The 21727-nt window shown below is 40.5% G+C and overlaps 1 protein-coding gene across 2 annotated transcripts in view; it reads left to right on the top strand.

Moving 5' to 3' along the window:
- The window catches only part of LYN (LYN proto-oncogene, Src family tyrosine kinase), a 54569-nt gene extending 32850 nt beyond the window's left edge, over positions 1–21719 (top strand). For both annotated transcript variants that reach the window (XM_050892852.1, XM_050892851.1), the window contains exons 9-13: positions 1113–1295; positions 2200–2276; positions 12811–12964; positions 14739–14870; positions 20062–21719. In XM_050892852.1, the coding sequence (XP_050748809.1) occupies positions 1113–1295; positions 2200–2276; positions 12811–12964; positions 14739–14870; positions 20062–20264 (749 nt within the window). In that variant the 3' untranslated portion in view covers positions 20265–21719. The remainder of the gene's footprint in view (positions 1–1112; positions 1296–2199; positions 2277–12810; positions 12965–14738; positions 14871–20061) is intronic.
- Positions 21720–21727: the final 8 nt, after the last annotated feature.

Genomic DNA, 21727 nt, shown 5'->3' with positions numbered 1-21727 from the left:
GGAAATTAGTTCCTTGCTTTGCCACTGATTTCTTATGTTAGGATGATAAATAGTATAAGGAAATTGTGGACTCCAATTTAGAGGTGTATCCATTGTGGTAATACTGTCTGGATTGTTGCTGAACAAGGAAATGAGGCTACTTCATTGAGTCATGAAAGTTTTACCTCTTCCAAGAAATAATTTTGCAATGTTGAAATGGGTATGGTGGGAACAAGAGTTGCATGTATATCCCTCTCTCTCTCTCTCTCTCTCTCTCTCTCTTCTTTTATTTCTTTTATTTCTTTTATTTTTCAAATTAAATTACTTCACAAGGTAAACTTTAGGATCAGTGCTTGCTACTCTATTTTTTTAATGCTATTTTAACATTTATTTTATGTTTAGAAAACATTAAAACAGAAAATAATTCACTGCTTTTCTCTTTACTGATAGTTGCTTTTTCTATAATTAGAATATTACATTAGAAGGTTTGATAAACAGAGAAATGAAACAGCTACAGTCTCTTCCACTCTTGGCATGGGCTATGTGATAAGAAGTTATCACATTTTAAATCTTGCTCTGAACGCTGGAGGATTGCAGTCCTGGCAGTGTATCTTTGTTAGTCATGAGAATCCTCATTTGATTGCACTTTCCTGTAATGCTCCGTTTTGAGCAGAGGGTTACAGAAACGATTACAAGCATGAGACTGGCATGCATAAAATGGTTGTAATCACTGTATTTAAAGATGCTCCAGAATCTTGCAAGCAATCCATGAACTCTGTTAGATTCTGAGACAATTTATGTGGACATTCATTAAAACATCTCTTGACTGTTTGAATATTTTATGGGCTACTTGTAAATGAAAACTTGGTATGAAGATAATTTGCTTTCTTTAATTTTTTTTTTTTCTTCAGATAAATGATTTCTAAAAATAGGGAATGGATTATTTTTCACTGCAATGTTGTATCAGTTGCAAAATAAAAAGGAATTCTAGTGTAAATATTTGTGCTACATCTGGCATTTGCTCTCAGCTTTTACTGGAATCCAACCTCACCTGCTTTACAAATTCGTACTAGTCGGGGCGCTGTGCGACGCAGAGTGACTTCAAGTGCACTGATCATATTCCCTCCTTTTAGGTTACTATCATAACAGTACGAAAGTGGCTGTGAAGACTCTGAAGCCTGGAACGATGTCTGTGCAAGCCTTTCTGGAGGAAGCCAACCTCATGAAAACACTTCAGCATGATAAGCTCGTTAGGCTTTATGCTGTAGTGACCAAAGAAGAACCTATTTATATTATAACAGAATTCATGGCAAAAGGTGAGAACAACATTGGATCTGCAAGCAGTGTTTTAGTAAACTCTTCCGCTTCTCCTAAATTAGTCCCCTTTCTTTAAAAAGGAAGGAATAAAAAATGAAAATTTGGGATTTTAGCGTTATTCTTTTGAATGCTCTGATATAAAGTGAAGGAGCAACTATCCTAGAGGAGGGCTGAGGCTTTAATTTTATGATTCATTGCTGCATTTGTGAAATAAACTATTTTTACAGTTTTCTTAAATGTAGCATTTTTAATTGTTTCAGATTCAGAGCATAACCCCCAAAATAGCTCTGGTTCCTTTGGGCTCCCTACCTGACTTTTGTGTCGGGTGTCATAGCAAGGCACTTAAAACAAACCTTAGAAACTGCCTTATGTGGCCCTTGAATTGATAAATACGTGTGTCATAAGGTGAGTGATGAGTGGTCCTGCAAGGATTGCTGCACTACTAGAAAAGGACAACCTTTATTAGAGCATTACTACACAAAATAAGTGAGGTTTCCTTCTCAGATTGTCTTGGGTGGTAGTTTTTCTTAGTTTGTTCTGTTTTCAAGCACTTCTGCTGATAACTTCATAAACAAGTGTTGAGCCACTTATTCTTTATGACTTGGAAAGGATTAATATATGTGATTCTCCTACACAGCTTTCCTGATAGCCCATAGACTAGGGTACTTATCAAACTCAGCACCACTGAACTGGTGTGATGGGAGTTTTCTACACCCAGGAAAATTGCAAAGCTTGGATACCTGACATATTGTTCATGTAAAGAGACCAGCTTACTGTAGTCAACTTGAAAATACATCAAAACACTTCACTGCAAAAATTTTGTGATCCAGAAAGTTGAGGACCTGGTGTGACCTTTATTTTGGTAATAAGCTGCACTGACTTAATCTTTCTCTGTTGTCGCAGGAAGTTTGCTGGATTTTCTGAAGAGTGATGAAGGAAGTAAATTGTTGCTTCCAAAGCTAATTGACTTCTCTGCTCAGGTAAATTTTAAGAAATATGCTCAAAAATAACGGGGTTTATTTCTCTCTGATTCCAAAACTCATGCTGGGCAACTTTATCCTAATTTTTTTTGCATTAAAAAAGAATTTAATTTTCAAATAAGCTTTGGTCTGAGTAAATAAGGTTACTTGAAAGGAGGGAATAGATAAAAGATGTTTCAAAGGGAATATGTGAACTTAGGCTTAGCTCTTAGATACTGCTGATGACTTGCTTAGATGGCAGTGGTATCCTGCTTAGATGGCAGTGGTACGTAGCCGCTTTCCTTTGTGGAAAAGCTGTTTTCTCTTCAAGTAGCTGTGAGTTGAAAGTGTAAGTACAAGTTTGTGAGTTTGTGCTTATGAGATTCCTTCAGTGTTAATAAATGTCTCATTTTTACTTAAGTTAGGTCCATTTGTCAAACTTCTCTGTTAACCTCAACAGACTATTGTCGGTTTCAAATTCTTCTGTAAAGTACAGTGAAATAAATGAAATCGAATCAAATGATGTTTCAGATACTAGTATCTGATTGATGAACCGTGATGATTGTTTCAAAAGTATTATACAAGTTATCCCATGTCATAGACGGAAGTTGTAGAGAGAGACCCCAGGGTGATTTGTGTGTCAAAGCCTGGATCAAAGGTGCCTTGGAGCCCAGTGTTTCACCTCAGACAGTTGCCAGCATTAGATGTCCAGGGAAGCAGATAAGAAAATAGAGTAAGAATTGTGCTTTTGCAAGTTGCAGTTCATGTTACTAATAGGTAATGAAGGCATTTCTGGTAGGTTATTGTTTCACCAACCTTTTTGGGTTTTTATTATGCATTAGAGTTTACAGACTGTTGTACTCTACTACACTAACTTGTTACAATTCATGAGGAAAGACAAGAAACTTGAAAAAGACGTAAAAAAACATCAGGGATTTATACCAAAAATTCACTATAAGAATATTATATGACTATTGCTATATAAATAAATATAAGATTAGATATTAGGAAACATTTCTTTACTAAGAGGGTGGTCAAACACTGGAAGAGGCTTCCTAGAGAGGTGATTGATGCCCCAAGCTTGTCAGTGTTTAAGAGGCATTTGGACAATGCCTTTAATAACATGCTTTAACTTTTGGTTGAAGTGGCCTGAAGTGGTGAGGCAGTTGGACTAGATGATCATTGGAGGTCCTTTCCAACTGAAACTATTCTATTCTGTGGTATATTATATATCACATATTGTTATATAGATGTTCAACATATCAAATATAGATTTTTATTTAACATAGATTCAATGCAGGAGCTGGTTTTGCTATAATTGTTGGTTCAGTGTAGCTAGAGGCTTTCTAAGTTTTCTGAACTCTTTGCGTAACTTGTCCTTGAGAATTTAGTGGGGCAAAAGCTTTGTAGATGTGGAAAACCTGCTGGATCCCAGGTCATGGTCTGGAGAGATGAATAACAGTGGGCAGAAAAAAACCCGTAGCTTTGAAAATAGTCTGTAAAATTCAAGGGAGAGAAGAACATCTGTGAGCAGTGATATGAAAGGAGACCCAGAATGCGGAGAGGAAGGCACAAGTGGTTTTATAGCAGACCTTTTTATTGGAGTTAGGGATGTTGTGTTCATTTTAAATGAATATTGTGTTTTCAGAAATTTAAGGCTTAATAAGCTTAATGAACTAGAGAGCAACTCTAACTGTGTACAACTTGGGTAAATCACTTCCAAGATGACAGGGGTCATTGACAAAGCTTTGAAGGTCAGGTCACTTGAAATGGACATTGCTTGTCACCCCGATATGACAGCAATCTCTCAGAGCCAGTTCCTGCACTTGGCCTCAGAGGCCAGGACCTTGTAGAGCACAGGTGATATGAGAAGTCCCTCTCTTCACGTAAGATGTAGGCTATCAACAGAAATTCCTGAGAGAGCGCCATGCATTGAGTTGCAGAGTGAAAGGGATGTTCAGGAAGGCCTCTCTGAGGATTTCTAGCTGCAGTCCAGACAAAACTTTGGAACAGAGGTACAGGGATTTTTCTTATGGAAAGAATTTGTAGGATTTTTGAGCACGTTTGTAAGAAGCTCTTAATGCCACTGGGTAATAACAGGACTGTGTGGAATAGACTTGCAGGCTGCGTGTGGTTCTCAGACCAGAGATTTCCCTCTGACCAACACTGGTGTTCTCTAACTCTGACAGTCTGAATGTTAATAGATGAGTCTTTAGGGCAAAAGACAGACAAAAATATTTTCAAACTCTGTTGGCCTACTGCTAAGGTAATGGTAATTTTACTGCAGACCTGTGGATCACACTTTTCCAGAATGTAGGCTGTATATAAAGGAGAACATAAAATGTGTCTAGTATTTTTGATATGACTCTGGTTTGTACAAATGGAACACTAATTTATTCTTACAGCAGTGATGTTAACCTCTCTGTACAGCCTAAGGGGAAAGAAATTTGGGGAGCTATGTTTCATTAGAGGTGGTGAACTACTTAAATAAGATCGGGCATATTTTTTTGTCTTGGTGGACACACACTTGAGCTCTTCATTACTGTCTAATCACACCATTCTGGCAAAGCAGTTTACCAGACTATCCCAGCTTCTCAGAAAGACTGAAAATGCAAGAAATGGTAGCTGAGGATTGGCTTACTTTTCCCCTCGTACATCTGTGATGTTGCACAAGGCTGACCTGCTCCCAACCATGCTACGCAGCCGGCTTGCTCACGTCCACATGTCTGCACACAAGATGTCTGTTGCAACAAAAATTGCTGAAAGAACCCGACCCATTGCAGAAGGGTACATTAGCAATGGACTTGCGATACAGCAGGAGGAAAATGGGCAAGAAGTGGTTCCACTTAGTATGTTGCCTTTTTATTCAGAGGAATGGCCTTTGCCACCTTACAGTGGCCTTGTCAGATAAGGAGGGACTGGGAATGGGAGAAAGGGAGGGGAGGATGTAGTCTCTGTGACTGTCAGATGGCTGGAGAATGTAGTGCAGGTAGTTGAACAGGAAGCCCCAGCTGAATCCGATTTTCCAAGTGGTGTTGAAGAGCGCTGTGGGTTGGTGTTTCCATTGCCAGACTGCTGTTAGTGCTCCAGTTGCTGACTTCGTAACGCCTGTGCCTTGAACAGTCTTGAAAGAAGTCTGCTTTTTAAAGGGGTGAAACATTCTGATTTTGCAAAAAGAAAAGGACTGCTCCCCTAGGTGAAATAAACACCTTTTTAAAAGATAGCATTTTTCAAGCAAGTAATCAAATATACTGCTACTCTGCTATACTCATTTTGCTGTTTTGTTAACTTAACATCCACCCTCACCGATTGCCATTTTTGACAGTGATAGCTGAGTACTGGGGACAGACTTTTTAGCAGGGCCTGTAGCGATAGGACAACGGGTAATGGTTTTAAACTAAAAGAGGGTAGATTCAGACTAGATATAAGGAAGAAATATTTTACGATGAGGGTGATGAAACACTGGAACGGGTTGCCCAGAGAAGTTGTGGATACCCCATCCCTGGAAGCATTCAAGGTCAGGTTGGACGGGGCTCTGAGCAACCTGATCTAGTTGAAGATGTCCCTGCTCATTGCAGGGGAGTTGGACTAGATGATCTTTAAAGGTCCTTTCCAACCCAAACCAGTCTATGATTCTGTGATTCTAGTTAGTTACACTTACATCTAGTGACTACTTTAGCATACAGCTGTGGATTCAGGATTTTTTGGTTTTTTTTGCTGTACCAACAATCACAATTTATGAAATTAGGCTTGTGGAAAACATGGCAAGAAAATGCTTGCTAGGAAGGTGGTCCAGCTCAGTTTCTAAAGCAATCTGCCCTCTGAAACAGCTGAAGTTTCTCTTTTGTGTTTTAATTAGTGTGTATGATTAGGGGCTGGGGAAATCTAGTGTTAGCTATGCCCTGGCAAAGATGATTTTGGCCACTAGAGACGAATGCTAGAAGTCTCTGAAAGGAGTGTGTTTTAAAGGAAGCTGAGTTTTGCAAACGTCTCTTCAAGCACATACTACCTGCTTTAGTACAGAGCAGAGCTGTGGCATCTCCCGTAGAAGTCAGCAGAATTGTCAGTATGTCAGACACGCCAGAAACAGCCAGGAATACGGAGAAAGCAAAACCTGAGCCCGCTTCCCTGCCTGCGTGACCACTGCTGGTGCGTGGGTCAGCAGCACGGCAACCTCATCGGCTGGTCCTGCAGCTGCCGTGCATCTGGCAGGCATTAGCTGACACGGTTGACGAGCGGTTCCCCTTCCTGGGGCTTCTGCCCGTCAGCTCAGCCAGGGGCTCAGGGAACCCAAAGGTGCTGTTAGCTGTTGGTTCCCAGTTACGAGTTGGAAGGTAAGTGAATTTCATCGTTTGTCCACGAGCTATACTGCCAAATCTTGCTAATGCAGCAGGCCAAGACAGTCCGTATGGACATTGCCCATATTCCCCTTGGTCATCTACAGGCAACGGCCTAGCTCCTTCAGCACTAAAGCGACTGGCAAACTCTCGATTTTGCTAGTTGGTTTTTGTCTTGCCTAGAGGTAATTTACCCAAAGAGCTCCCAAATCATTGTTTCACAGTTCTTGAAATTGTACTTGCTTCTGTTTGATGAGATCTGCTGAAAACATACAACTCAAGTTCAGTGAATTTGCATGTGTAAACTCTTCCTGCTTCTTATGCAAATCCGTTATCTACTGTGTAGCACACACATGCATGGTGGCTGTGGTTAGGAAAATGATATCAGTTGTTACTGAACATACTCACGTCATAACTTTCAAGCTGGTCAAAGCTTTGTCCTAAAAACAGTCTTTCTTCTTTCCTGCGCAGTGCTGATACTTTCATTAATTCTATGATCTACAACTTCACTGGCAACTCTTCTTTCTGCCTTCTAAGGCTACAATGCCATTAAAATAATAATAAACTTAGGATAAAATTAATAGAGATTTTTGATGCAGTGTTTTAAGAGGGGAGGGGAAAGTCCTAAATCAGAATTAATTTTAACTCTTATTTGGCATTGGGAGATTTCCACTGCAGTTTAGCCATATTCCTTTTCAGTTTTTTTTCAGTTTTAATTATACCCTCTAATGTTCCAGTGCATAATTATATATGTTACTTTAATAATCCTTTTTTTCCCTGTGGGTTTGCTTTGACTACATAGCTGCTTGACTGGAGCAAGACGAATACGTTTTTGCAGCCTTTCCTGACTTCACCTTTAGGATAAGCACTGCTGCAAACTGAAAATTGATATTACACAATATATCACTTAAAGATTAAAACGTGACTTTTTTTTCAACAGTTTTCAGTTGCCTGATATAAAGAGTCTACACCCTCTTCATAGACGAATAGTCATGTGAAGACAAACTTTCTTTTTGAAAACTCCGTAATCAAGAAGTGTATTTATTTTATTATGCGTCTGGACATTATTGAAAGGAACCTGGTTTTGGGTAATCCCAGACCAAAGACATCCCTGTCCAGATCAATAACGTGTGTCTGCTTCAAGCCTTTCAAAACCGCAGACTGTTTTTAATGAGGCTCTTCCCTAGGAACTGAGAATTACCAAATTTAAGGCAATGTGAACCTCAGGATATGCTCCATTATTTCCTCTGCTTAAAATTCACCAGCAGGATGATCCCTCCCACCCTAAGTGCTTTGCACTGATTTCCAGTCTGGGTTTTGGGCTGCTTTACCTGCTTTGGCAGGAGCACCCCACTGAGCCGTGGGCCTGAGCAGCCCAGGTGCGCAGCTGAGAGCAGCTCTGAGGCCACTGTCCCCCACCCGCCAAGCAAAGGACGAGGGATGCAGCCGGGATGTCCTGTTCATGGGTGGGCCCTCAGGGGCAGCATCCCAGCCCCGGCCTGGCCCCAGGGAGCGGGCGCAGTGGTTCGGCTTCGCTTGTCTCGCAGGCAGCAGCAATACAGAGGGAATTTTGAAGCTGCCTTTATTCACGAATCCCTGCCTTCTACTGCCTGCGGTTTCACGTGTAGTTTTATAGTACGGCTCCTGAAAAGAGTAAAAAGCCACATCTGCCAACATAAAGGGAAATCTTTTAAAAGTATACCTAAACCATCTCTAAGTAATCATTTCTACATGATTTTGGTTTAAAATAGGGCAGGAGAGGATTGGAGAGGTTCTTAGCCTAGTTGTTTCTCAATATTTTGGAAATTGTAGGTCACGCCCTTTTGTTTTTTTCCCAGACTTGACCTCATTTGTAACCAAATTAAAACTAGGCTCAACTTTAAATACTGATTCATCACTTATATTTTTTTCCCCATTTTGCTTGCCTGCTTTGCAGGTGATTGAGGATGTGTGAGTTTGGATTTACTGACAGTTTTCAGGTGTCTCATAAACCACTCCTATCCACTTAAACTCTCCTAACCCAGTTCTTTCCCTTTTCCATCCTGTGTGCTTACCCCTTTGTTATTCACGTTAACCACGTGTGCGTCCTTGGCCCTTTCAGTGGAGACTGAAGCAAAGGCAGGCGTTTAAAAACTTCTCTTTAGCATTGGTATGTAGTCTTCTCCATCTGTTTAATGTGAATGTTTTCCTTGATCTTGTCCTGTTATTAATGCACCCCTACTTATACTTACTATTTGTAGCACTTCTTGTGGGTGGGCTCTTCTGATTTTTGTCATATTGGGGTATTTTTTAATATTTTGTAATTTGACTTTATCATTTTTGGGTGCTTCTGACCATGTATGATTTGGCCAAATTTTTCTCATCAGGCACTGTCTTTAAGATAAGTGTGATTTGCCCTTGCACTTATAATTGTTTTTTTGATGGTGTGGTTGTTCCTGAGACTTTTTTCCCATGAGGTTGCACCTGTCAACCCTCCAGGTTGTTTAAAACTTGCTTTCCTGGTAAAAAAACCTTCATATTTTGCCATTCTTTCATTCCCTTTCGTTTTCATTCCACTCTGTTTCATGATCCCTGTCATTTAGTTTTCCTTCTCAACATGATATAATACGTTCTCAGCATGACATAAAAACATCCTATCAGGTTGACCTTAAGCAAACCCATCTGGCCTCTTTAGTATTCCACATTTTTACATACAGCCTAGAAATGCACAAGCGGAATCCATTACACATGTTGCTGTAACGCCCTCTCTGTGTGAAGAAACGTCATTGCAAATTATGTGTAAAACATGGCTTGTTTGAAATAACTCTTGCAAAAGAGGATCACAGACCTTGGCATGGAAGTTGAAATCAAATATGTCTTTGAGTTGAAAAACAGAGCTACAAAGGAATCCAGAAGTTCTCTGGTTTTGTAGCAAGAAAACCCAAACCAAAACAAAAGCTGAGTTTCACCTTCTGAAAAAAAGAAAAGCACAGAACTGCCCATCCCTCCAAGTGCTGTTTAATGTCAGCTGTGATGTTTCACCAAGGAAGTCTGTGAGTTGTGACCAAGTGCTTTTGCTTTTCAGAAGGTGTAGCTCTTCTGCGACAGTAGAGTGTCCTCTCCTGAAATGCTGGTTTATTAGGTTCTCCCCTCCCTGCTTCAAAGTCCTCTGCTGCTTTTGCTGCTCTCTCCAAACACCTTCAGAAGCTACAAAAAATGGGTCAGAAAGTAGGGAACGCGCGTTTTCAAGGCAATACTGTTCGCTCCATGCTTTTCTTACCATTTTCTTTCAGGATTTTGAAAGAGTTTTATACCTATTTGTGAAATGACCCACAAGTGTTCCAGAAGGTTAAGTAATTACCCTGTTTTACAGATAGAAAGAGCAGAAACAGAGAGGAAAGAGCACTGCCAGCTGAAATCACGCCCCAAATGGGTGACAGAACTGTCTGCAGAACTGCAGCTCTGAGTCATTCATTTATTGCGTGACTTTTAGCTGAAGCTTTACAGTACAGAGGCTGTCTTGTGGAGTGATTTATTTCTTCCAGAAGACTTTTCTTCCATTCTTACCCTGGGTGCATAGTTCCTAGTATTTAGAGATTTGTTGGTTGGTTGGTTGGTTTTGAAAGGATTTAACTTGGGTGTTTCTAGAAGCGTGTCAGTAGTTCATTAACAGTGAAGGGGAAACTGCTCCCTTCTTGGTAGTAACACTTGTGCAGTGTACGCAGAATCCTCTCTTAAAGGCCACAAAACATATTCCAGAAGCCCAAATTAGCTTTCCCATCCTGCTCCTGAGTAGTAGTTACATGTAGCCGAACAGTCTTGACAGGTACCAATGATCATTAAAAGAGGGGAAAACGGCTTTAATTTTCTTTTGTTCCCATGAATTTCTCTACCTTTAACATATCATTTGGCAATGAAAACCCAGCAATTATCATAAAGAGTTATCACATGGGCTCTGGCATCCATTCCCTCGATCAAAAAATCCTCTTTTTTTTTTCTTTTCGCACAAGCAAAGATTTAACGTGACTTGGGAATTTTTTGCATGCCCAAATGCTTGCACATACGTGGCTTCTTTGAATTTCTCTGATTCAATGCAGTCAAAACCATTGTCCTGAAGTTTCACGGAAATGTAGTTTGTATTTGCTGAAAACATAAGGGATTGTTTGATGTCACATCATTCTTAATTTGTGACTAATCAGATGATGACTTCAGTGAGTCTGGCACAAATAAGAGGAAATAAAATGGTCTTTCCAATGGCTTTGCTTGGTTGGTCTTGGAAACTAAATATCGCTGTCAGGAATGTCTCTTTTGTGAAGTGGTTCTTCATTCCTGAGCCAGTGGTTTGCCCAAATGTTAAATCTGTGCAGGGAAGTAGGAGGAAAGTTGATTCTTTTGTGATGGCTGATGTATTTTTAGTGACATTAGCGGACATGTCTGCTTTTTGGCTGTATCTGCCAAGCTGGCCAGTCCAATCTCAGCACTGATCTTACACCAAAACCTTCCCTTTCATCTCTCATTCCTCCCCAAGCCCAAGTAATGACATGGGGACAAGAGAGAGGCAGAGTGGGCTCTGAATCAAATACTACTCTTCTATTTTGTCTGTAAGTGTCTAGTAAGACTGTCTGTGGTAATTATTCACTAGTAGCTGCTTCCTTCATTATAAAACGTCTTACTTATTTCTAGAAAATGTGAAATGCAGGTGTTCTTCATTCTCTTCATCATCGGAGTTTCTTTCTGGTTTAGTGTGAGAACCCCCCTGCGTTGTACAAGGGCAATGTAACACTCTGCTCTGAAGAATGTGTCGCTTTGTGAGAAGAGGTTTGCAGTGGAAGGAGGTGGGAGGGCAAGTGGCTCTATTTTTCCATTGCCTTAAACTAAAAAAGAGGAACAAAGACCGTGTGGTTTTGTGTTGTAAGTGGTGGCAGTGTGTGCCTTCGCAGTACCCCTCGGGGACTTTTTAAAAATGGATAAGCAGAAGCGATGTTAATGTTTTCTTAAAATTTGGTCAGGTGCTCCTGCCTGCTTTACTGCACGGCTGAAAGAAGCACCTCTGGCGCTGAGAAGGGATCCGTGCGCTTGTCTTCTCCTGAGGTGGAGGGGAAAGAGCCCGTGTATGAGTGTGCTGGGGACTGGCGCTGGAGAAGGACCCTTACTGCTTTACTGCTGCTTCATTAGCAAACCTGAGAGCTTGTGCATTCCCCAAACCACGTGGCCGAGAGCGAGCCGTCTGTCACCCACCCACAAACATCCTGGAGAGGTACCTGCGGCACAGGTTGGAGCGTGGGCCTTGCCTGGGAAGGACCCATCACCAGAGTCTCACAAGGAAGAGAAGAACTGACAGCTCACAAGCACTGGGTTTATTTTTCTTTTTTCCGAGCTCCGCTTAAACTTTTGGACAGAATACGATCTACACATCAGTTTTATTGCTCTGAGTTTAGAAGCTATTATTTCAGTTTCTTTTTTTTCTGAAAATTAAAATGTTTTTCTTCAGGGGTAAAAAAAAAAAAAAGGTAGTCTGGGCAAATACTGAAAAAATCATCCCCAGTGCATATTTTGAGGCCATTAATCATATTTAATTTAGTTTGGAAATTAATTTGGGCTGCTGAAATACGAATTAAATTTACTTATGATAGTATCTGAGAGCTGGCTGTTGCCAAACACTCCTCGTGTATGAACAGGTACATGTTGTTGTAGAAGAAAATAAAGTTGTTTGCCCTATCTTAGTAATTGTTTCCTGATTGTCCAGGCCTATACTAGATAAATAGAAAGTTGTTGGGTTTTTTTTAACTCCATCTGCACTGTTGCTTCATCAATCCTTAAAAGAACATCTGTATCTTGTTTAACTTATTAATTCCTTCCATTTTATTAGTATTTGGAAAATAAACCAGTTAATAATTTGGGGAGGAGAATATTTTAGTAGAAATCTTAGGAACATTTTAATTAAGATTTTGTTTCAGGAAATGTCTCTGATACATATCTCTAATCCTGCCAGCTGTTATTCACCCAAACAATTCTTTTGAAGCTACTACTGTAAGTATAGTTTTGCAGGACTGGATCTACGCATAGGTTTTCCGTGGAAATCACCCTTGCCTTGCTTCCGTCTCAAAAATGCTCCAAAGATACTGGTAGTGAATAAATGGATGTGGCTTTGCTGATACCTTGAAAGAACAGAGAGGTCAGACCTGCTGATGGTGTTGTGTGGTGTTGAAATATCGAAACAGTTGTTTCTTTGGTTACAGATTGCAGAAGGAATGGCATACATAGAAAGAAAAAATTATATCCATCGAGATTTGAGAGCAGCAAATGTTCTGGTTTCGGACTTACTGATGTGCAAAATTGCTGATTTTGGACTAGCGAGAGTCATCGAAGACAATGAATATACAGCAAGGGAAGGTATGTATTTTTATTTTTGTCTTTAAAACTTCAGCCTCTGGGAGGCAGTGAGGCTGTGTCTAACAATAATATGGTCACCAAGCACAGAAAATGCCGTGATGACTTCCTAGAGGCAGCGTTCCAATGCCAACAACTTTAAAAAAGAATAAGGAAACAAATAACCTTTCTGTGCTCCCCAGGCTTTTTGAAAAGTTTATTTTAAATAAACTTGAAGAACAAAGAAAACTGAGAGTACTTAACTGCACACAAGTTTTTCTAAATTGAACAAATTAATTGCATGGCCACAGCTTCCATCCCACTGAATTAAATGCCAAGAAAATATGATCTTATTTTCTCTTCACATCCTTCAATGCCATATGCACCTCCTTTTCACTTAGGGAAAGGAAGGAGCCCTAGGGGTTGTAGCTGCTGGTAACAAGAAAACCTTTAGCAGAACTGGTCACCTTTTGAAGCTGCTTTAGAAACTGCAGCATTGATTTACACATTCAGCAGCATTGCTGCTACGTGTAGGGACACTGGAGGGCTGGGTCATGTCCCTGTCAGCACACGGATGGGAAGTAACATCGCAGCAGGGTCAGGACTGGCAAGAGGGGAAATCATACTATTAAAGATATTTGTCTGGGTGTGTGTTTTGCTAATGTTGTCAAGGATGCTTTCAAGAAGTGCAGAGTCAATTTGCTGCAGTGAAAATTTTTTATTTATGCTTCCATGCACAGACTGGATTAGGGTAACTTTACGGAGCAGGTTTGTTGGCTGGCTTTCCCCTTCTTGTTTTAAAGACAGCACATCATATTTTCACACAGTCTGAATAGAAACTGTGGTAATGTAGGACAGGAGTGGAAGAACTAAGGTATGAGGAAGAAAGAGAAGAATGCACTACAGTTGAGATTAAAGGAAGAGGAACTATTCAGCAGTCACTGGGTAACAGTAATTCAATAGATCAGAGGGAAGGGTCTGATTAAGCAGTTTGCAGAGGTACAGAATCCATATCTGTGTTTTTTAGCTAGCTCTGGACATTGTATATTGATTAAATGAACCTTTCAGGTTATAAATCCTTTATGCCAAGTTTCTCCGATGTGTTTTCTGTCATTCAGAAAAGTTTCCTAGCTTACCTGGTATTTTGTGCCAGAACGATAGAGCAGGCTAAAAAGGGCATAGAGAGGATCTGCTTGTATTACTCTTCGTTGTCTGAAGAGCTAATGTAATATTCCCCATCAAAGGCTGCTTGAACTTTTCTTATTTAACTGGAAGGAGTTTGTTTCTATATGGGATTTTCTGGAATCAGTTAATTCGACATGAAAGACAGTATTTTAAGATATGTTTTTTTAAGATGTGACTTGCTACTGCTTTTGCATCTGTGGCTGAATCTGAAATGTGTTAAAGTGTATGTTGAAGCTAGACTAACGTTCTTTAAAATAGGAAAAGTTAGTTAAAGTCTTGTGAAGTTCCAGGTGATGGGAATTGTAAGATTGTTGCCTGACCACTGGGCAGAAGGCAAAATGGTGACTGTAATTTTAGCAAAAATTCACCACACCTAAGAGTCAAAAGGTGCTATGTAACTTTCGGCATCTTATCTGCACCTCTGACACAGGACATGCAGTGTGGCAACATGCATCCTGCAGCACATCTCTGCTGATAACTCTTGGACAGAAGGAGTGGCTGGTAACTTTGCTAATTTAGGGGTATCATAGGCAAGTTGTTTAAGACCTTTCAGTGACTTGATATTGAGCGTTTAAATTTGCCTTTGACTGATTGAGACTATACTTTTTTTTAGGTGCGAAATTCCCTATTAAATGGACAGCACCAGAGGCAATTAACTATGGATCTTTCACTATTAAATCTGATGTGTGGTCATTTGGGATTCTCCTGTATGAAATCGTTACATATGGAAAGATTCCTTATCCAGGTATGGGCGTGTGTTTATACCATTACTCTGTATTTATACCTTGGTGTTAAAAGGCAAACAAAATACACAGGGAAAGAGCTGGCATCTGACAGTAGTGACAGCAGTGATTTGGAAAATGTCTTGCAGGTAATCTTATTGCTTTGAAAACTTACAGTCACCGTATGTGTGAACTACGTGCCTCTCTGGGGTAAATTTTAGCAAGCAGACTAATGGCACCATGAACACGTAGTCATTTTTATATATTCAAAAGGTATTACAACTGCAGCAAACGCCGCATTGTCACAGATCCCGGCTTTACGGTCAGCAGCACAGTCCCATAGCGAGGATGCAGTGCTACAAGTTCTGATGGTGCTGTGTAAGCTGCTGGGGTTTTTAATATCGTAATATGTAAAAGTACTAAGAAAGCATGTTTTCACAAGCAAATAGGCTGTAATAATTCGTCAGTGTTAGCTAATCTAAACAAACATGAAAGCAGACCCTAAAGCAGTGTTGACATACTGCTAGGAATATTTACTCTTCGTTGTTCCATATGGTTCAGGTACGAGACCATGTGAGACCACATCGATTGTGGCTGCATTAGGTAGCTGTGAAATGGTTATGTGCTTCATGTTTCATTTTTCTTTCTGTTAAACAAAATACATATTAATGTTTCCAGCACACAGAGACAGCTTGTATGAAGGGTATTTTTATGCACACAAAATTGTCACATCTCAGGCATAGCTGATTAACTCCGGGCAGCAGACTGCATTCATTTAAGCTTACTGAGGTTATGGAAAATTGACCTAAATTCTCTTATCTTGTGGGCAAATGGGGAAAGTACAGCCATGTTCACCTGTACTGCACATCTCATAGATGGAGTAACTTCTGAGAAGAACCCTTAGGATCCTGCAGTTTACAGGCAGTGAAGGGAGAGCAGATATTTCATCCAAGCAAAGCTTTCCCAGAGCTTCCAGTGCAGCAGCTCTTGCTGTTTAAACAGTGTAAACATTTTCACCACCACTTCATGAGCAGCTGAAATTCTGCATCCTGAACTGCCAGAGATGGCAAAGGGGCAGACCTGAGTCCCTGAAATGACAGTAGGCTCAACACCTCCGGGCACAGGGAGACCGAACCTCCCGTGAGACTCAGGCAGCAGGGAAGGGGTGATGGCGGCCAGCTTTACACTATGTTATGGAAGAACATAGCAACTTTCCATATAAGAGGTAGAGCCAAACCAGACATTCTCATTGCTCGGTAAAGCTCCAGTCCAGGAAAGCACTTAAGCTCAAGAGTAGCCCCCTTAAAATTCAAGAGGTGATAGGGCTGCTTGCACAGCTAAGTGTTTAAACGCATGCTCTGGGTTGGTTTTTAGGTAAGGGCTATAAAATATGTGACTGAGTAGCATGTCCTCCCAAAGCTATTCTAAACACTGCTCATGTCCCCAGGAAGGATCAGATGGGAGTTGTATGCAGCCGAGTAATGCATGGTTCTTCCCACAGTCGGGATACTTTTTTTTCCTGTTAGCACGTGCCTGTGTATCCAGACAGTTGCCTATGCTGAGTTGGGCTCACAAGGTTATTTCTGGATGCCTTGAAAATTGTCCTTCCCTGAGCAAACCTACAGGCTCACCTGGAAACCAGCACTACAAAAATACAAAACCCAATCCAATACTTAGTTCTGCAGCTCAGTCTGCTCTCTCTTTACCTCCATAAAACATATCATATTTTTATTTTAAGAACAAAATCAATCTGTACAGCAGACACGGTACTGCTGTACTACTGTGGGAAAATATCTCTTCTAGGGGAAGTCTGGGCAATATCTTTTTAAAATATGGGAGCATTTTTATGAGCACCATAAATAGGCCATACACTGTGGATTCATTTGTCAACCAGCAATTAGAAGCGGAAGCCACCTGACTGCATACTGGAAGATCTTAAAAGTTTGCAGGCATTGCTTGCATTAAACTGCAAGAGGGATATATGTCTATTTTAAATAGAAGTATAGATTGAAATAGCCTATTAGACTGAAAGTTGATACTGAAGAATCAGGACAGCAAAATAAATGGGTAACCAATTTACTTTACGTGAAGAGATGTGACAGATTTGGGCAAATTACCCCAGCATGGCAAGAGTAACTTGGTGGTAGGTTGGCACCAGCAGCCACTGGAGAGAAACAGTAAATTGATTTTTTCAGTGCTAATGAGAATGCTTCAAAATATTATTTTCAATTATTAGCCAGCTCCAGCAACTAAAGAGTATTCAGCATAAAGCTGCATATGAAACAGTTTGAGTTGAAACTGGCAAGTAGTTAATACCTGTGAAGAAAATCTAGGCAGGCAACTTGGTAGGAAGCATTTCCAGCCAAGAAACTTGGAGCTTTTGTGATCTTTGTTCTTAAATTCCAACAGCTGTTTCTCTTCCTGAGAAACTCAAAGCAATTAGTGGGACTATAGTTTCAGGAACTACCTCTGAAATATGAAACAAGTATCTGATTCTCTGGGCAAATAAGTTGAATTTGTTGTTAAAACTAATTTCCAGGTGCTTATATAGTACGTCAAATACTGGCAACATCCATACTTGCATTCCAATTATGTCCGCTGCTCTTCACAAGATACGCCACTTTCTGTACAGTGGGATTCTTCCTCCATACCACTGTGTTCAAATCATTTCCCATGCTCTAACGTAAGGAAATATGTCTTTATCTGTGAAGCTTAACAGGTACCACAGCATAAATTAACAGACATGTACCAAACCTTTAGAGCTAATGTTCTTTGCTAGCATTTAAGAGGGTGTAAGTGTAATAAATATGCGTGTGGATATCTTTCTTTTACTGATTAGGATGTAGTTCTGATGAGACAGGAAATTCTCTAGCCACAAAAAAAAAAAAAATTAAAAAAAGGAAAATTCAAACTTCTTTTAGCTATTTTGAGAATACTGTTTGGACTGTGGGGTAGACAGGTAAGCCTTCTTGTTTTAAATAAACCCCCAAACATATGCAAGTATGTTCATGATGTATTTACTATGGAATATTGATAAAAGTATTTTCATTTTTGTCTTGTGAACTTAAATGGTTAACAGATAGTTTTCCTGCAGGTTAGCTGAAACACAGGCTTTGTCCTTGGCATTCAGAATGTAACAATTAGTCCTGCAGACACGAGAGCTAAGCACAATCCTATAAAGTACTTAAACCCACAGAATCAGCCCCGTTCTGCACAAAAGCCCAGTAGCAGGAGTCCTCATGTAGCAGCACACAGTTAACCAAGACTTTGCATAGTATGAATAACTATTTTACTGCATACATTATATACAATCCATTTCTTTAAGCTCAAGCAGTCAGATCACTGTTCTCAATAAAATGCTTTATTGACTTTCTTCCTATATTTATTTTGTCTTTATATAGCAGTAATTCCTTATTCTGTGACAACATGCCATTCCACTGCTAGCTTCAAAATACTTTTTTTTCTACACACATGTGCAGTATTAGCTCAGGAAAACTTCACTCCTTCTTCCAAAGAGGAACTGAAAATACAAAAGATGTGCCCAAAGTAAGCACTATGATCCAGACTCAGATTACACGACTGATGGTATTTCTAAAATAGGTTAAAAGCCAAAAGGCTTCAACTGAAGTCAACTATATGAACTATAGTCATCTTGAACAATCAGAGTAGTTATACCGGATAAAGTTGTCGTTTGGTTGTAGTTCAAATGTGTCCTTACCTGCCAAGTGGCTTAAATCATGGCTTTAGTAGTCAGATAACACGTACAAAGATCCACACAGTCTGCAGCAACAGAGCTGCACAGTCACTGAGTACCGGGGGGAGCACCACATCTGCATCTCCACTGCCGACCTTGCTCGGAGCAGGACCCGTCCTGCCACCTCTCAGCAGCGTAGCTGCTCTCCCCGCACCTTGGGGGAACTGGTGTATGCAGGAGCAGCGAACATCACGCATGCACCTGACCAGAGGCCGAGTTGCCTGAGAAAACCATGAGAAACTGTAGTCTTAGGCAGAACTGCGCCACGTGGAGCATTTAGCCTGAGGTGCGGCCAGCGGCTGTGGGGTCTGGAATACCCTTCTCAAAAGGGAAAGTCTTCACTGGTGGTAGCAAATATCTAGGCTGAAGCACAGGTGCCTCCTGCATGCCCAGTCATCGGAAGAAACAGCATTCACTGGAGTACAGAAAGCTTAGAGTCTGTGTTCTGGAGAAGGTAATCCTGGCACAATTATTCTACTGGGTTGCATAAGATTTGCAGAGGAAGGGACAAGCTGAAAGGCGGGTTTCTGGGTAGGAAGTGGTGAGCCTTTTTGTTGGCCCTGGCATAACTGACTTCTGAGAGTAGGTGTCGAAATCGTTCTGTGAACCACTGGCTCAAGGATTTAAAAAGGGGGGTGGGGGGTGGGGTGGGGAAAAAAAAAAAGAGAGGAGGAGGATGGAGTCCGGGGCAGGCCTCTCTCACGTGACACTAGTTGGCATGTGAGGCTCAGGATGCACTTCTGCTAGTTACAGTTCTTATCCTCTGAAAGAAAACCATCACAGGGAAACAAAGCAAAGCTCAGCACAGCTGGCAAGGTGGTTTTGCACAATAGGAATAGGATGAGGAAGAAGGGAAGGGAAATTGCCTGTTACAAGTAACGATATCACGAGTGACTATGTCCAGTATCTTGCAATATCAGCAGCACTTACACAAAAGCTGATGTAGAAGAAAAGCTGAGGGTGTGTTACTCCATTGGGCAGGGTCGTCAAACAGGTAGGCTGCTCTCCGTCTCGGTATGGACGGGGTCTACAGCAAGCAGGTTAGAAGCTCTGCAACTAGAGACAAAGGCTGATGCCAGGGTGGGCTTTTGCTGTGAATCTCACCACCACTGGAAGCAGAACAAACGGTGGCAGGACTGGTCAGAGGAACAGAATGGAGCTGTTTCTGGAGACAAGAATTATGATCTCTCCCACAGTCTTGTTAGACTTGGCACTAAAGAGGTTGCTACGCTCAACTGGGGAAACGGAAATCTTCCCCTCAGGATTTTCAGAGCAAGTCCCTCGGTGCTGGTGCATGCCTCAGCCTTGTTTATTGAACTCATATTAGTAGCTACCTTTAATAAGTAGCAATAGTCTTGTATTATCGGGTGAAGATCTTGAGAATGAAGGAAATAAAAAAGAAAAAATCGTTTCTTTAGGAATTGAGATCATTTCATCAAAACCTTCTTTTTTTGTTGAAGGTATGAGCAATTCAGACGTGATGGTTGCTCTTCAGCGCGGGTACCGAATGCCACGCATGGAAACCTGTCCAGCGGAGCTTTACGATATCATGAAAACATGCTGGAAAGACAAAGCAGAAGAGAGGCCAACATTTGATTATCTACAGAGTGTGCTTGATGACTTCTACACAGCAACAGAAGGCCAGTATCAACAACAGCCATAGAACAAAGAACACTTTTTCTATTGAAATGGATCATTGGCACAGACTTCTTATTTGGACAGACTGCTCGAACCAATTACTTCATGAGTTTGGATGTCTTAACTGAGTGCGGAAGCTGAAATGCTGAAGGAAAGAGTAATTCTGCAGAGAAATAATGTTTTTATTTGGTTAAAACAGTTCCTGTAAAGCTTGAAGTTCTCCTTAAATGCTCTGTGTTTTGCATCTGCAGAAACATCCCAAAGCAAGCAGGCTTTTTGGGGTGGGGAGGGAGAAGGAAGGAAAGCAATCATGCACTGGTAGTTTGACAACGCCTTCTTAGGATCTAAGTCATGCAATACATTACAAGGAGACCTTTATAAGAGGGGCGAGAAGATGCACGAACAGCTGTTTTCAAAAGAAAAAGTCATGAAGGAGAACTTAGAGATTTAAGACATGGTGATGTTCTTAAATTATCTTTTTTGAAATACAGCATATTGTGAAAATTATTTTTATATCCTTGTTATTTCACATTAGTGTCTGGAGTACTGTCACCTCTTGTAAGACTTTCTAAACGGTGTCATGGTTTCCTTTAAGGAAGGGTTATGTATGTAATTCTTTACACTGAAGATGATTCTGTTTTACTGCTGTATTACTCATACTAAATTTGAAATCATTTTCAAAGCATCGCACAGCCATCACAGATGCCGAAGTGCAATACGAACACACGTGACGGCAGAAGCGGCAGCACACCTAGCTCTGTGTTCAACCTTCAGTTTCCCACAAGGCCAAAGTCATCATCTGAAGTCCATGGGAAAGCACAGGATTTTGAAGGAAGTTAATACTTGCATTGCAGTCGCTGAGACTGTTACCAGTGAAAATATTTTAATCTTAATTTTTAATCCTCTGTGATTATTCAAGAATATTCCTTACATTTTTGCTGCTTTAATCAACTAACCTCAAATCTGTTTTAAAGCTAAAACTAGCTCTAGCACTATCAAAAACAATTTGTGGAAATATGCAATAGGATGTCAAGTTACATTGCAGTGACACTATAGGTTTGTTGCTCAGTATATAAATCTAATTCATAAAAGTGAATGCAGTTTGCTAAGTTCTACCTATTGAATTGTTCTATCAAATTACTTACCAAAACAGCTGAGCTAGTGCAATTGCAATGTAACTACAGCATAGATTCTTTTTTTTTTCCAAAGTGACACTGGTTCTTACAACTGAAACCCAGTACATCTTTGCCACCCCTCAGCCCAACTATTTAGGCAAATGGTACTTTGCAGAAGCTTAAAACCCTTTTGATAAAGCTTCAGTGTGCCTGCAGGTGAAGTTCAGCAGCATAAATATTCATTGCTTTTCTTTTCCATTGGCTTCCTTCAGTCAAACTGTGCCGTTTAAGCAGACTATCAGTTAAATATGTAAATAGTTTCTATTGTATGGTGATTTTTAATTTGAATAAACACTTAATCTGAAGCAGGTTG

Source organism: Gymnogyps californianus, chromosome 2, assembly GCF_018139145.2.
Source record: "Gymnogyps californianus isolate 813 chromosome 2, ASM1813914v2, whole genome shotgun sequence".
In the NCBI taxonomy this organism is placed as follows: domain Eukaryota; kingdom Metazoa; phylum Chordata; class Aves; order Accipitriformes; family Cathartidae; genus Gymnogyps; species Gymnogyps californianus.
The sequence above is the reverse complement of the archived record's forward strand: the minus strand, read 5'-3'. Positions and strand labels throughout refer to the sequence as shown.